This window comes from Scomber scombrus, chromosome 2 (genome assembly GCF_963691925.1).
Source record: "Scomber scombrus chromosome 2, fScoSco1.1, whole genome shotgun sequence".
Taxonomy (NCBI): Eukaryota; Metazoa; Chordata; class Actinopteri; order Scombriformes; family Scombridae; genus Scomber; species Scomber scombrus.
In genome coordinates, this window is record NC_084971.1 from 6,594,664 (window position 1) to 6,611,483 (window position 16,820).

At 42.1% G+C, this 16,820-nt stretch overlaps 2 protein-coding genes across 3 annotated transcripts; both read right to left on the reverse strand.

The window, feature by feature from the left end:
* Positions 1 to 513: 513 nt before the first annotated feature.
* Positions 514 to 11,401, reverse strand: noctb (nocturnin b). 2 transcript variants are annotated; one of them, XM_062428680.1, is made up of 5 exons: positions 11,270 to 11,401; positions 2,932 to 3,062; positions 2,646 to 2,820; positions 1,776 to 2,107; positions 514 to 1,692 (listed from the first exon to the last, which is right to left on the reverse strand). In XM_062428680.1, exons 2-5 carry the CDS (start codon positions 3,052 to 3,054, stop codon positions 1,171 to 1,173), a joined length of 1,152 nt encoding a protein of 383 aa, XP_062284664.1. In that variant the 5' UTR covers positions 3,055 to 3,062; positions 11,270 to 11,401; the 3' UTR covers positions 514 to 1,170. The 2 variants fall into 2 exon arrangements, with proteins under 2 accessions (XP_062284664.1, XP_062284656.1); XM_062428672.1 differs by lacking the exon at positions 11,270 to 11,401 and adding an exon at positions 5,130 to 5,327 and having other exon boundaries at positions 677 to 1,692.
* A 1,260-nt stretch (positions 11,402 to 12,661) lies between these two features.
* ccdc175 (coiled-coil domain containing 175) lies at positions 12,662 to 14,878 on the reverse strand. The gene has a single exon (XM_062440414.1). The coding sequence runs from the start codon at positions 14,876 to 14,878 to the stop codon at positions 12,662 to 12,664; it is 2,217 nt and encodes a 738-aa protein (XP_062296398.1).
* Between the last annotated feature and the right edge of the window lie 1,942 nt (positions 14,879 to 16,820).

Below are 16,820 nucleotides of genomic sequence, written 5' to 3' on the forward strand. Positions count from 1 at the left end.
TCAGACAAGAATAAAAGATAAAATAGTGCAAATGTCACAATCCCAAAAGTAAATTTTTTGGTAAGTGAACTGAACTTTAAAAAAGTTCAAGGCAGTTTTAAACAGCCTTAATGGTATCGTGTTCAAACACTGCTCACGTTGTATTTTTTCACTCAGAATATCTCACTGTCTGTTACATGGATCAACTATATCTAAAGTTGAAGGTAGGTCAGTCAGGTCAAAGTCAGGAAGAGGATGAGAGCTGGAAAAAGTGATGAAATCAACACGAGAACAAAATGTGATTAAAAAACAAAGTTTAAGGTTACAAAGGTTCATTTCAACACTCGTGTGGTTTGACTTTAAGCCTCTAGTATGGGTATTGAACGGTTTACTGCTCTCGATGGCATCAGCGTAACTTGCTGTAGTTTCCAAAGACCATGTCACAACAGCTAGTAAATGAAAACAGGAACATGAGCAGTACCTGTGTGTGGTGGAGTGCTCTGATGTTACTGGACTGTAGCATGTGATTACAGGATCACTCACTCACTCAAAACCTGCACAAATAAGAAAAAAGCAAAAAAAGCAAAAACCATCCACATAGCTGCTCCATACTTGAAGTAAGTAAGAAAATTGGATGTGTGTCAGTGTATATGTGTATGTAATTTGGCTGGACCAACCCTCAGATTGTCAGACCAAGTAATTACCAAACCAAAACGAGCGTAGACAAAGAGTAAAAATAGTAAATCTACAGAATACTACACCCACAAAAACAGTACAGCAAAAACAGTTTATTCTCAGTCAGTCTGTAGTACATCGGCAGTACGAAGCTCAACATTTACTACAGTTTCAATCAATGACAGTTTTGAATTATTTTTTAATCTCACTCGTCAGATTCAATGTGTTTTCCGTCAGAGTACAGATGAAGGTAGAGGACAGTAACCTGGTGCAGAAAACACACTAACACAGTGTTACATTTTAGGGAGGTAGTCTATGTTACTGCAGTGTTTAAATGCAAATTTAGCATCATAAGTCCAGTCGCAATTGCTAACTTCCCACTTCGGTTTTCTCGGCCTCCTGTCTTCATTGTTTCCTCGCACGTGGCTTCTCAGTGCATGCTTGCTTCTGGAGTGAAACCAAATGTGACTCTTAACAGTATTGTCCCTTTCCTTCTGCTGGTTCATCGCTTCCTTTTCATTCCTTCTCCTTGAAGCTGAAGTCACAAACCAGGGAGAGATGGTCAGACGGATAGCTAAAGGACGGGAGCCTGTTTGGCCCGATCTGCTCCTCAGTAGGCATGTCCAAAACTGCATCCACTCTCAATGTGTCCTGACTGTACCAGATGTAGTCCAGAGTGGCACAGCATTCCCCTGTAGGACGAATCTTCCATGTTGTGTACTCCGGCTCCGTCAAACCGTCCTTGCTGAGTTTCTTATAGGCTGAGTCCAAACGGAGAGGTGACGTGATGAAACGACGGTACACCTCCTCAGTTGGGATTGCATTGAAATCGCCACATATCAGCAGAGGAATGTCAGAGCTGGGGGCGTCCACTGGCCCGCCAGTGTGTTTCTGAACCAGGTTCTGGAGCTGACGCAGGAGGTCAGAGCCTTGGGTGCTGCGGAGCCACTCCCAGCCAGAACGAGCCTTCAGGTGGGTCACGGCCACAAACAGGCATCTCCCTGTGCTTCGACATCGCAGCATCATCACCACGGCGACCTGAGGCAAGAGAGCAGCATGTCAGAGATGCTTACAAGTAGCTTTTCATACTTCAAAGTGTGGTTTTAATAGGTTCTACCTACCTGATTGGTTGGAATCCTCATGGCAGAGAGACGCATGTTAACGCTATCCACGAGTTCGAAGCGTGACTGATCAAAGAACAGTGCGCAGCCATCGGGGCCGTTGTTGCCTTCCACATCGAGGCACGGTGACCAGGGCTTTGGGAAGAAGTTGCTGCTGTAACCCAGGCCTGCAAGAACCGGCTGGAAGGTGTCATAGTAGTGGTCGACCTCCTGTAGACACAGGATGTGAGGTCGGTACGTGAGGATCTCTCCTAAAATGAGGTACTTCCTTCGGGACCAGCTTAGGGCCTCCAGGGGACATTGGACAAAACCATCGAGTCCCTCTCCCAGAGCTGAAAGAGGAGATCAGACTTTAGTACAGAGTTCAACCTGAGTAACCAAACAAGGGGAACAGCAGAGTTGATAATGATATGTGATAGTTTTCTGGAGGTTTGGACTATTGTTGCAGTATTTTACTTGGTTACTTGATATTAACTGCCCTGATAGCAATATTTAGCTTACATAGCTAATGTTAGCTCAAGAGCAGTGCTTGGTGTTCCCAGTGAGCTAGCGTTTGCTTTGGTCAGAGGTAGCGCTGTGTGTTTCCACAGTGTGAAAGGCAACACCCCACTCTTGATTTGGAAGGTCCTGCCTCCAGACCAACCATAAGCTGCAAGTCTGGGCTTCAAACCAGCTCCAATGCAAACCAATCAGTGATGTAACACCTTGCTACGGTCATCATATATAGTCTATGGCTTTGTCAAGACGCCTTTCACATTACACACTTGCACAAAAATGGATAAAAGCAATCGGAGAAGGCACACCATCGGAAAGCAACTCAATGGAATGGCCACATCCAAAACAAACTTTATTACATCAGCTGTCAGTTACCTTGAGCCAGTATGTTCCACTGCATCACCCTGATGGGGCTGCTGGAGGCGCTGTCTACATTAGAGGAGTAAGTGAACTTCCTGTGGAAGCGAGATGGTCGGTCCTTGAGGGCCTCCTCGAATTGGCGAAGCAGTTCGTCTGGATCAGGGGGACACAAAGAGGACCCCTTCTGCTCCTGCAAACCAGACATGAGACTTAACATTTATTTCACATCATAAGAATAATATTTTTATGTGTCACTTAAAAAAAAAAAAAAAAAGCATTCTAACAGAACAGAAGGAGTCACCTGGCAGAAATCTGGATCCAGGTTTTTGTCTGTGGGCTGGTGGGGGTCCAGGGAGGACGAAGGGAGAGGGAGAGGATGGCTGCTGCTGAGGTTGCTGTATAGCCTGGTGGCCCCTCCACCCATTGGACACACTGCAAAGAAGAAACACATGGCGAGGTGAGGATGATGAATGACACAACAGTTGAAGAGCAGGAAAAAAACATGAAGCATATTCGTAGTTATAATGCAACATCTGTGGTGCAGATTTTAAATAGCAAACACATTTGTACATTTCTGGGAAAGAACCTATGATGAGGAGGTGGTGGTGTATACAAATCCCTACAAATCCTCATATAGATTTTTGTTAACTCTGTTTTTCGACCTTTAGCTCAGATTGCTGACTCGGTGTGAGCATGTCTCACAGGCTAAACCGTCTCAGCTGTTAAGTCAAGTGGAGCAGTGTAACTGTGACAAATTAATCATTTTTCAATTCACCTGATGACTAAATGTTTCTGATTCATGTACCAGCATGACTGACAGTGTGTGTGCAGCCCAGCACGTCCTCCTTCAACAACTTGTCTACTCACAACTATGTAAATGAATGCAACCCTAAGACTGAACTGTTAAAACTGCTAGTGTTAGCTTGTGACTATCTTTAGGAAGCATCAAGGTGATGAGCTGGCAATTCATTGTTTGCCAATGTCAAAATGTCTGGTATATAAAAGTTGTTGTTTTAGTGAGCTTCTTTGCAAACAATTGTTATTAGCACATTTAACAGACACAGAACAACATTAGCATTCAGTATTCAGTCTCCTTTCAGCTCTGTGTGAGTTTTTATCATGCTAGTTGTTCAATTTGCCAACGGCTAGCTTAACTATTCACTAACTTGGTCCGCTGTATGGTGCTGAGGATGCCAGTACCGGAACAGTTGCCAGCTACGAGAGCCGTGAGAGTGAACCAAAACCCTAACACCAAAACAGTGAGCTGAAAGACGCTAAGACGCTCCATATCAGGTGATATTTCTTTGTGGGTTTGTCACTACAGGTCAATCTTTTTGCATGTACACATGGTAATCCATTGTTAATAGAAATATCTTGATAATAGCTTTAAATTACATTAATAAACTCAGCTCAGCTGTTTTATATATATAGACAGTCTTGGGAGCTGATGTTTTAATTAGAACAGAGCCAAAAGAGGCTATTTGAAATTGTAGGTTTAAGTTTGCAAAGGTCACACCCGCTTGATGATAAGCAGTCACGTGTGCGCCAACACACACACCACTGGTTTGCAGGGTATGAGTCTCGTGCGCACACACATACACATACACATGCACACACACACACGCACAGACACAATATGTTCCTCTAGTCTACATGAAGGCACAGCAGTATTTAACTTGGTGGCTGTTTGTGAGAACTTTGAACTGCACAGTGTCGAACCAAAGTAGGTCATATTGACAATATGTTGACCCACCGTGAAGACGCCAGACTTTTTAAAGTTCCAGATGTTGCAATTCATGTTACTTATTAGACCTTTTTTGCAGCAACATTTCATCTCGTTCAGATTTGTGCTAACGCATCTCACACAATTTCATCCCAGCTAAATTAGCCATTTTCCAAATAGAGTAAAACACAGTTCTCTATAATGCTGTGACACAGTTTGTTTCAATCATTTACAGTTCTTCAAATCTGAAAAAACAAAACATTGTACATGTTAATATGCACAAAACTGAAACTGACCTCTGCTGTCAAATAACTTCTGGTGACTGTCTTGTCTTCTCAACTTCTCAACACCAGAACTATATGACTATAAAAGGAGAGGTCAGATACGGTTTGACTGCCTCATGTTTAGGATTTGTCCACTTATGTGATTATATGTGTGTGAAATCAGAGATGGAAACCAACACCACTCCTTCCCACATATAAAACAAACCCTGGTCCATATAAATCAACCTAAGCAGACCTTTTAACTCTAGTGTCAACAATATGAGTCCATGTTTACCCAAAAACATGCCTGGACCAGCCAGACTGGTTTCAGCATCTAAATCCCCAACCTCTTCATCACGAATGCACAATCTCTCAGGAATCCCAACATCTTGCATCTCTGATCTTTGTTCTTGTACATTTCAATAAAATGACACTAATCATGTAAATGCAGTAGATACTAAACACCAAAACACGACCTCATCTGCAGGATAATAAAGAACAGCTGCTTCTTACCCATAGTCTCCATCACTGTCCACACCTACGTCCACTCAAGTGAATTCTCTGTGCTCCGACTTGTAAATGCAACCCAAAAAGATATTGTATGCTACTGTTAGCTGAGTTGAAGGTTCCTGGATTAACTGAAAGTGTTTTCACTGTAGCTGGAGACAGTGACAGATGTGTTGCGTCTCTGTGTGTGAGTGTAGAAATCTGACTTCTCATTGCTCATTGCTACCTATAAAGCCTCGGGGGTGAGAGAGAGAGGGGGAGAGAGAGAGAGAGAGAGAGAGAGAGAGAGAGAGAGAGAGAGAGAGAGAGAGAGAGAGAGAGAGAGAGAGAGAGAGAGAGAGAGAGAGAGAGAGAGATTAGGAAGTACAGACGTCATCAGGCCATATGGAGTATTACAGGTCATGTGCTGCTGAGGGAGAGAGAGAAACACTGTGCTGTTTTAATGGCTGCTCTCTCACAGTTACACACGCTGAATGTGTGACGCACAATATCACTGAAAGCTTTCTTTATATCGACTTTATCTGAAGCTTGTTCACATCCTCACTCGAGCTGAAGCATGCAAGCAAAAACTCAAAAAGAGTAATGTGGATTCCTCGCAAACACATACACACACACACACACTCAGAAATATCAGGTTGACAGTATAGGATAGGTACATTTCCATGACTCTGTGTTTTTATGATATAATATCCACTGGTGCAACAACGATTACATGAATGCACCACTGTACTGCGTTTGTGTGCGTCTAGCAAACATAACTTCCTCAGTTTGTGTGTTGTAACTACTGGTTTCAATTTATCGTCACTAATGTTACTTCAGTGTTAACCTTCTTTTTTTTACCTTTTTAAACTTAAACTACTTTTATCACTTTACAAAAGTTGTTTTGGTAAACTTCTTCCCAAACAATTCCTTATTAGCATACTTAACAGACACAGAACAACATTAGCATTCAGTGTTTATAGTCTCTTTTAGCTCTGTGTGAGTTTTTATCTTGCTAGTTGTTCAATTTGCCAGCAGCTAGCTTAAATAATTGCTAAATTTATCTGCTGTTTGGTGCTGGGGATGTGGAGTACAGAAGGGTTTTAGCTTTTAAAAAAAATTGCCGCCGGCTACACCTGGAAACCACATCAATGAGAGCTGTGAGAGTGAACCAAAACCCTAACACCAAAACAGCGTGCTGAAAGACACTAAAACACTCCATGTCAGCTGATATTTCTCTGTGGGTTTGTCAATGCAAATAGTAAATTAATTGTACTTATGCGCTTCTACTCTTCAGACCACTAAAAGCGCTTTTACAGTACATGTCACATTCACTCATTCACAAACACATTCATACACTGATAGCAAGGGCTACCACACAGGATGCCAACCTGCTCATTGGGGGAAACTAACACACTCAGTTGGTGCAGCCATTGGGAGCAAATTGGGGTTAAATATCTTGTCCTGGGACAATTCAACATGTGGACTGGATAAACCGGCAATCAAACTGGTGATCTTCCACTTAGTTGAAGACCCGCTCTACCTCCTGAGCCGCAGCCGCCCCAAAAGTAAATCTTTTCATAATACACATGGTAAACCATTCTTAATATAAAAAAGTTTGATAACATATAATATATATGGATGACTAGGCGGTTTTGTGAGACAGTTTAGAACACAACTGTATGCAGGGGTGTGTTTTTTTTGCAATAACAACTTCCTCAATTTACGTTTTCGAACTGCTTTCAGGTCACTAATGTTACGTCTGTGTTTAACTTCTCTTTTTTTTTTTTTACACATACAGGATTTTGTACCTTTCCATACTTTATAATTCAAATGTATCAATAATCTGGGCTGGAATCAGATTTGTTCATTGAGACTCTGTAACACCAGTATGGAGCAGCATATCCAACCTTTGGGCGAGGAGCCTCCTTTTTCCCCTTCATGACACACACAACTCTTTATCTCTTAAGGCTAAACATTACATCATATTTAGTTGAACTGCTAAAGATGAGTTTTATAGAGGCCTGAAACAAAGACCCCCTCTGCTATCAAAATAAAATTAATACACTTATATAAACTTATAAACACTCACATACATAAAATATTTAACTTAAGGGAAAGGAGCAAATGCCCCACAGCAAATACCACAGATATATTTGTAGCTTATGTTTCAGCTGTCATTTAATAACAAAACTGATTGAGAGACGATCTGTGTCAAGATCCGGGTGTTGTAACACCTTGAACAAACAGTTTCCTGGTGAAACGCTGCACTAATTATAGACATGTGAGAACTGTGAAAAGAATACACAAGAAGTACTATTTACAGGCAATGATCACTTGTGACCTTTTTATATTAAAAAAAAGAAGAACAAATTAGAGGAAAGTCTACCACATGGATCTGTGTGTGAGTATGTTGGATTTAAGCAGTGTTTGTTGTTATCGGTGTTGTGCAATAATCTGAGAAACATCCACCCAACTCCCAACAAGACAAATTCCTGCACTTCTGTTTTTCTTCTTTTATTATTCTAATATTTTATGAGCAGAGATGAAGCCGTATAAAACCTGTCTGATTCTACACCTTGATCCAGTTCAATGGAGTTTGGATGCCATGACGTCAGTGTGTCAACACACAGATGAGCACACAGAGTCGAGATAAAGGACTGAAAGCTATTCTGACTCCTGAGTGATGACTCATGTCTGTAACCCAAGACTCATCTCCCACAAGTCACGACACATGACGGTAAGAGTCGACATGTTATTGAAATACATGATTTCTAGAGGCAGGAGGTTTTTTCAAGCAGCAGGCGGTAGATTGAAAAGATATACGATTTTCCACAAGAACAACAAGCAGCTGACGTCCAAACAGGCGGACTGAGCATTCAATGATAATACATGTGTATTTGTGTGTGTGACTCATATCCTGTAGAGCAGTGGTTCCCAACCTGAGGAGTTGCAGGGACAGGATTGGATACAGGAAAAAAAAAAAAGTATTTTAGACACACTACATTGTGTTTTTTTATTTTTTGGTCAAGCTTTTCTCTAAATTTTGCTTTGTTTCTTTTGGATTATTTCACTCCTCCAGCCTTTAAATGTTAATCCAATAAAAAAAAAAAAAAGTCATCTTTCTATAGCTGCAAGGTTAGTCGATTAGTCGACTGACAGAATATTAATTAGCAACTATTTTGATAATTAAATAATCATTTTAGTCATTTTTAAGGAAAAATGTAACAACTAAGCTGGTTTAAGCTACTTAAACGTGATGATTTATTGCTTTTCTTTGTTGAACATGATGATGAACTGAATATCTTTGGATTTTGGACTGTTAAGGCCCGTCCACACCAAGAACTTTAACTATAACAATTAGGGCCAGAAGGATACTGGATTTTTGGGACCTATACCGATATTAAGGAGTAAAAAAATTCCAATAGATATGTCAGCCGATACTTATATATAATATATATAAACAACCTTTTTTTTTGTAGTGATCCCTTAAAAATACTCGTGATAAATATATGTAATGCATGTAATTTGACAATAAACTTATTATAAATGATGTCAGTACACTGAAACAGTGAACTTCACTGGGAATTTAATGATTATAAATAACTATAACTAACTAAACTGACAATAACTAACTTAATATCAAAAAAACTCCTAGCACAAAAAAACATGTACCTAACTTGAATTAAAAACAAAAGATCAAATATACATTAAATGCGAACTATATAACTTTAAAAAAATATCGGCACATATCGGACAACATATATGTTGATACTAATATGTATAGGTCAATGTCAGATAATATCGGCTGACCAATATATCGGTCTGGCTCTAATACTGATAACTAAAAATATATATATTTTCAAAATCATTCTAACTCAAGTGGATGGTGGTCCACACCACAACTATAACGACAACGACAGATATCATTGGGATCACTTTCAGAGCCATTTGATGAATGAAAGAAACACTGACAGCCAATCAAAATCCTTCCCATAGACAATACGGCACAACAAGATCTGTATCCAGCCTGACATTTACAGTAAAACTTCAAAACCTGCAAATATCATTTCAATTTTGGAAACTGACTGATGACTTTATTTATTTGAATGCAGCTTTGCTCCTCTCTCACCACGGACTGACATGCTGTAAATTGGAGCAGGGTGACACCTAGAGGGGATTTCTTTAGATAGGTCTTTTCACTATTCTCTGACATTTTGTGGAAAAAGTTATTAAATGATGAATCGAAAATCAGTTTACTGGTAGACAATACAACAAGTAACGAGGGGTCCCAGATAGACTTTGCTTTATTTTAAGGGGTCACAGCCCAAAATGGTTGGGAAGTACTACTGTAGACAGAATAATTTACTGTTGTGTGTGAGTATGTGGGAGTGAGAGGGAGAGAGCGAGCATGTTGCTGTATCCTTAAGTGGCACATTGACATTTCACTATTGAAGGGCAGCTGCCTCATTACATTACAATATGTGGGTGTGTTTTTCTGTACGTGTGCATGTTGTGTCTTTCACGGCAGCTCAAACTATTTTACTATGATGATTGTTGTCTATTTGTCATCTTGCTCCACTGTACATACAGTATGTAGCTGAAATCACAATCTGATACCATCCTGGTCTCACTGTATCAACACCTCTCTTTTTCCCCTGTGATCCAATGTTTAACAGTGTTTTTGCCATCTTTGAAAAAAAAAATCGTGTACTTATATGTAATTATAAATATATCAATATACGCAGGTCTTTCTGGAAGAGCCAATCTCAAAAGGGATTGTTTCAATAAAAGGTTATAATAAAAAATAAATGTATTTTCTAAGTGACGGAATTAAACACTGCAGAAGACTGCAGTAGTTTTCATGACAAAGAACTCACAACACGTTAAGAATGATGTACTACAACAACCCTGCAGACATAAAAACATAATGTACGGTATGTTATCTAGTTTGTGGTTTTAAATTGCCTCTTTACTCTCTGACCTTTAGACCGGCGACATCCTCCACTGCTGCCAAGCTGAGTCAACACAAGCAACAATATAAAGAAAGAAGAGGAAAAGTAAATGAATGGGGTACCAGATGATGGCAGTTTTGTGTCTGGTAACGTGACCCTCCTCTTTGCCTGTGTTCACTGTACTGGTGTCTCTTATTACATATTCACTGTAGCCTGTTAGCATGGACGTCATGGAGATGATCGAAGCACTTATCTCAGTGTTACAGACAGTTTGCTACATGTCGAATCTTCCATGTGCACAGAAGCACTGGCACACGACCAGAAATGTAAGCACAGGAAATTAAACTGCATATCATATCCCTAACATCCACATAACAACACTTCTGCAGACGCATTACAGGAAAAGAATATCTTCATGGACTGAATTTGACTTTTCTGACAAAAATATTATCTGCTAACTAACATCTTTAAATACGCTTTTAGCCTGTTGGGAAATATGGGTGCAGGACCTCAATGTTTGAAGTTCAATGAAACCCCACCATTCTTTAGTGGTGTGGTTTCATTGATGGAGTACTACAGTGTTTTAATACTTGCACTTCCTTTATGCTGCATGAGTTGTGAAGGATAGATTAAAGTGGAGAACAGTCAAAGTCTATACTGTCTTGTCTGAGAATTCCTGAATTTCATCCCACCAAACAGATGCAAACACTGAGGAAGCAACAGGAAGCCATTCATTGTGAACTTAACCCACCAAAAAACATGCTGGCACCACCAAGCACTGAAAGACTGAGAAGTCTCATAATTTGACAACCAATAACGTTTTTTACATAAATGCAGAAAAACGTACCAATGAACCACTGTGTCTGTTATCTCAGAAGAATAAGAGTTGTTTTGGCATCAGTCACACACACACACACACACACACACACACACACACACACACACACACACACACACACACACACACACACACACACACACACACACACACACACACACACACACACACACACACACACACACACACGTTACATTGATATGACAGCAGATACAGTCAGACCAAGAGAAAAATAATTATAGAAACAAAATGCTTCAACACCTATATTGTGAAACAGTCTGACAGCACTATAAAACTACAGACACTGCAGCTGTTATGAAATGGCACAAATGACTTCAGAGCGAAGTTTACTTCATGTTTATTTGAGGACTCACCTCCTCTACCGGAATAAACTGCTGATTTCTTTCACCAACACTTGTGCGGCTGCAGCTGTGTTGTCCTCCTGTCTTGTCTCGTCTGCACGTTGTCCTCTATGTGGCAGAGAGTGTGCATGTGTCTGTGTGTTGTTGTTCTGAGGGGAAGTAACAGTGGGAGGTAGTTTGACCCTCTAAATGCAAGGGAAGGTCACAGCAGAGAGAAACCTGGTCACGTCTGCCCTCTGCTGGTAGGAGTCACCAAACTTCAAACAACAAGTCTGAGAAGAGAAAATAGTTTGCTGAAAATGAGCATGGACACTTGGAAAAAAATGATGGATGTCACATGTGAACCTCCTCATTTAACTTTGACACTCAAAAGTAATGGTGGCAAAATGAAGAAAAAAAGTCCTCAAGTTTGGCTTCTTTTAGTGAAGTGTGTTAAGAGGACCAGACGCCAAAAAGTAGTCTCAAGATATTTCACAACAAGAACACAGAGGCACATCTGTCATAAGAGGATATGGAATAAATAAATGCTCTCCATGTGTCTTAACTGAACACAGAACACTTTATACGTTTTAGAGTTCAATATTATACTTGTGTTACTGCAGCAGGCAAAGACATAATTCACTAAAGTATATGCCAAACATTGTACAGGAAAAATATCACTAAAAGCAACTGTGCTACATACATATACATGTTTATGTATGTTTGATTTTATTAGACTCTGCATAGAAGGTGAGAGTTCTCCTTGGAAAGTGGTTAGAAAAGCTTTCAGTTGAGCATGATGGAGGAGAGAAACACAACATAACTATTTTACACAGGCTCTCCACTCAGGCAGTCACTATCCTATACTTCATGTACATTATGTAAAGCTGCTTAAAGCTGACACACACAGGAGTAACCACCACATGGCTGCAATATTCCCAGTTCAGTTCCAGCTCAGAGATGTCCATGGCATGGCATGACTATGGCATCTTTTACATTATATGCTCTGTCATGTCTCTCTTTAGAAGCTTAAAGCATTTTTATCAGAGCATGTTTAACTAAAGCACCGGTAGATCTAATAACACGGATTAACTATGGCTCAGTTTCAATGCAGCAATTAACAGAAGTGACACCTGTGTCTGACAATTCGAGCCTTTAGTTTCAGTCTGTATATTTCTCACTGATCATGAGGACCCACCTCCAGCTTGTGAACCAACACTCTATATAGTCAGATCAATTGAGTGAGTATATCCTAGTTTGGCTGCTTTTTACTGAAGATTTTAATGCATATGAGCTCTACAAAATAAAGAAATCATCTTGTTTTTGTGAGCTTTATTTAAAGTTTTCATTACAAATTAAAGCCAACTTTCACTCTTACTTGTACACAGATATGTACAGCAGCGGAACCAGAGCCACTTTTCCATCTCAGCTGTGCTGCACTACAGTAGTTTTATCCCCCAGTCGTTTGCTAAAGTCTAACATCTGTTGGTGCAGGAGCGTGCTGACACTTCCTAACTGCTGTCTCCTGCTCTTCAGATGACTCAACAGGCTGCTCATGCACACCAACAGAGCGCTGTCCCTACTCTGATTGTCTCCAGTTAACAACACGTCCTCTCTCCAGGCTTCTTGCAAACCCTCTAGCAGGGCCCGGGTGTCCTCGTTGAACTGGCGGATCTCCTGCAGGTATCTGTCTTTGTTCTCCCGGGCTCTGTTGACGTCGTCTATCATCTGTCGGATACGGAGATGCAGCCTGCTGTTCTCCATGCCGACCTGCTCCAGTTTCACGCTGTTGTCGTAGACGCTCAGCTCCACAGATCTCAGCTCAGAGGCCTGTCTGTCGAGCAGGTCAATGTAGCTCGCTCGCAGCTCCCGCAGCTCGGCCTTCGTCTCCTCTCTGGGCTGAAGCAGCGAGCTGGTTTTCTCTGTCAGCACCTGGATCGACAGCTGTATATCATTCCTCCTCCTCCTAAGCTTGGAGGTGCGTGTTTTCAGGCTCTGGTGCCTGGATCGCTCCTCGTGGCACTCTGCCTCCACCTCCTTCAGAGTCGCCTCCTTCTCCTCCACCTCCCTCTGCATCTCCTCGTTGCTACTCACGAGGATCTCCGTCTCCGTGGCACACCGCTGCATCTCCTGGTGGTACGCGGTCTCCATTTCTCTGAACTCTACCTCCGATTGGGCCAAGTGGTTCGACAGCAAGTCGGCGTCGGCGCTCATGGGCTGACGCTGCAGGAGTCTGGACTCCTCTTGTCGCAGCTCCTCGTACCTCCTCCTGGTGCTGTTGATGTCAGAGGTCATCTTGGCCACGTGCTCCCGCTGCACCCTCTTCGCCTCCTCCAGGAGCCGACTCAGCTGCCTCTTCTCCTCCTCCAGCTGACTGACGTTCTTCTTCTCTACGTCCATGTTACCGCACAGCTCCTCCTGATTCCTCTCGAAGATGCGCTTGTTGATCACGTCCGCCTCCAGGAGCTCTCCAATCTGCTTGTCCATCTCTTTGATCTCCTTACTGTGTTTGACGATGGAGGCGATGCGCTCCTCCAGCTTCAACCTGGACCTCTCCAGCTGCTGTGAAACGCTGACATGCTCGGCCCTTACCTCGTTCTCTTCTTCCTGCTGCCGCTTGAATATCTCATAGATTTGAGCCAGGGAGTCTTGATAGAGGATTCTCGATGCTCTGCCCTCTTCTATCATACCCTCCACCGCTGCTATTTCCTCTTTAAGATGCTGGATGGCGGCTTTGAAGGCTTCTTTTAAATCACACAGCTCCTTCTTCAGCGTTTCCCTCTGTTTCTTCAAATCGTGACGCTTTTGGATCTCCTCTTCCAGCTGTTTCTCAAACTGGCACCGGGACGCCGTCAGTCTTTGGAAGGCACTCTCCAGCTTGGCCAGGTGAATTGTGAGCTCACCCAGGTGGTCTTGGGTTTCTTGTTTCTTGTCATTAACTCTATCCAGATCCCTCCTGCTCATCCTGATGCTTTGCTTCTGCTGCTTAATCTTCTCCTCGGCCGTGTCCACGTCTCTGGACACGTTGTCCTTTTTCACAGTGAAGGCATCTCTCTCCAGTGCCATATTCTGCTGCAGCGTGATCTTTTCCTGTTCCACTTCGGCGACGCAGGACTTCAACTCCTCCATCAGCTCCCGCGTGTGACCCAGTTGTATCTGCAAGCCGTACTTTAGCGTGATTCGATCATTCAGAGCGGCGATGACTTCCTCATGCTCCGCTTTCAACCCATCTCTCTCCGGATGCAGCGCTTCATTTTGGCTTTTGAGAGCTTCCTGTCTCTTCACAGTGGCTTCTTGCTGCTGAGAGACTGTGTTGAGGTCTTTGCGGAGCTGCTCTATCTCCTCAGCATTAGATGCCCTGGCTGCTGCTACATCAGCCATTATTTCCTGGCTCATTCGTTCTCTAACATTGTTGATTTGGTGTCTTAGCTTACTGTTTTCTATGGTCTCCACCTCTAAATGTTCATGGGTAGTGCGTCTCTCCGCCTCCAGCTCAGTGATGGCAGCAGTCATCTCGGTCAGGTGGAGGCTGGCTTCAGGTGAGAACGGTACCCCCTCCTCTTTCAGCTGCTTGTCCAGCTCCTTTAAATGCTCCAGAGCGACCATGACGGCCGGGAACTCGGGGGCGAGGCAAGAAGCCATTTTTTTTTAGCTTTCTATATGTGTTTTGTTGCAGGTTTATTTGCCTTGTGCTCGAAGGTGTGTGTGCAGTGTTGACTTCAGTAAACTTTCCGCCGCCGAGAACTTGTGAGTGTGGTCGCCATGGTAACAAATGCCCCCAACACGAAGGAGGAGAGAGCGGGAGAGAGAGCGTGCTACGGCTACGGCGAGCCAGTGACGCCATGACGTTGTTAGCAGTGGCTAGCCATCAAACAAATGGTGACATTAGGGGTCACTAGCTTACTGTAATAAACTCTCACATAAACAAACGACCTCTGTACTTACATGAACGAACACGTGGTCCTACTTAAAGAGCATATTGACACTTTTTGTCCGGATAAATACTTCACATTACCTGCTGGAAGCTCAACAACTGCTGTGTTGCTTACCTGAAAACTGTAAACAGCTCCTGGGGGGAAAAAAAGGTGTTTAGGATCAACTTCCGCTCCCCAAAATGTGTGTGTGAGAGCTGAAAACACAAGTCAGGCTCAGTATGACAGCCAGTAAAATAAAGGGGCATCCGAGCTCCTGTGTTGCCAGATTTGAAGATTTCACGCAAATCAAGTGCAGAGATGTGGGAGGGAGAAAAAAAAAGAAAGAGTGTGCTTTACTTTGTCCTAATTGCATTTTTAAGATAGGTCATTAGTCCGTTTTAGTACGATTTAACTCACACTTTCTAACACTACATTTCACCATGAAATATGATGATTAAAGTCTTTCAGAAATCTGATTTTTTTTGTATTATTGTTGGAGTCTATTTTTTCAATTTAGACATGAAATACATTTTCTCGGTGGAAATGTATATTATGTTAGAATAGTCATTTTAGTCATGTCCACAGGTTTCCACTCAGCCCTGTTACCCTGATACATTTCCCTCTCTAAAAAATTGGGGCATTCTACAAGTTACTTTATCAACAGGAGATAGCATCACTTGAGTCTCATGTAAGCCATGGGAAGACCAAAAGTAAGTTATCTTTCTCAGTGTGTTTTCTGTATTTTGATCATATTGTATGTATGACTATGATTGTCGGTCTCAATGTACAGTTTTCTCCTGGTAGTATTTGATGCCTACAGATGGCTACTATTAACATATTTGCTACTGCTATGCTAAAAACTCAGTCCTGTTACTTTCAGTCCTGTTACTGTTCATATGAGTAACAGGACTAACTCACTGAAAGTGAAAGGTTTGAATGATATAACCATCTTAAATGTGTATCTGGTATACATTAATTATTTACAATAACATTCTCTTGATATTAAGTTTTACAATTGGTGCTGAAGGTGTTTTCAATTTTACAATGTCAACACATTACTTACAGGGAACCAATCGATTAAGTGCTGCAGAGAAGCAGCGGCACTATCGCGCCCGATGCATAGCCAACCCAGAAAGGAGAGAGACATACTTAAAGAAGGAGCAGCAGAAATACAGTGAGGACATAGCATCAGGCAAGAAGAAAACGGTCAATAACATAAGTGAGAGGGAAAAGTGCACATGTTGTAAAAAGTGGAGGGAGACTTAAAACAGGATCAAATCCAGGAAAGAGGCCCAGAAAGACCCCACCACACCTCCAGATAGCCCTCAGTGGAACTTCTTTGAGGCAAGCCATGGCAAGGGTGCCCCAGATGGAGTGGGAGAGGCCCTGAAGGGGACGGCTGACAGTCTCGTCATGGATCAGATATCCCTGATTCTTCTGTGCTCTTTTCTGTAATGAGCAAGATGGATACAACAACCACGTTTTGTTTTGTGCAAGAGGAAACAGTCAACAGAGCAGTATCAGAGATGCCCAAGGATGTGCTAGCAGTTTCATCTATGATGGCAGGTAGGACAGCCTGTAAAGTAAAGAAGTATTGTGTGGTGCCAGTCTTGGAGATTCATGAAAATAGCTATGGGTTTCTGCTCATTTCCAGAGGTGGGAAAAAGAAA

Excerpts from the sequence above, each read along its gene's own strand:
- noctb (XM_062428672.1), bottom strand. Across the intron at positions 2,821-2,931 it reads TGGATCCAGATTTCTGCCAG|GAGCAGAAGGGGTCCTCTTT; the intron begins GTGACTCCTTCT and ends TCTGGTTTGCAG. Across the intron at positions 2,108-2,645 it reads GTGGAACATACTGGCTCAAG|CTCTGGGAGAGGGACTCGAT; the intron begins GTAACTGACAGC and ends CTCCTCTTTCAG.
- ccdc175 (XM_062440414.1), bottom strand. The coding sequence starts at position 14,878 with ATGGCTTCTTGCCTCGCCCCCGAGTTCCCGGCCGTCATGGTCGCTCTG.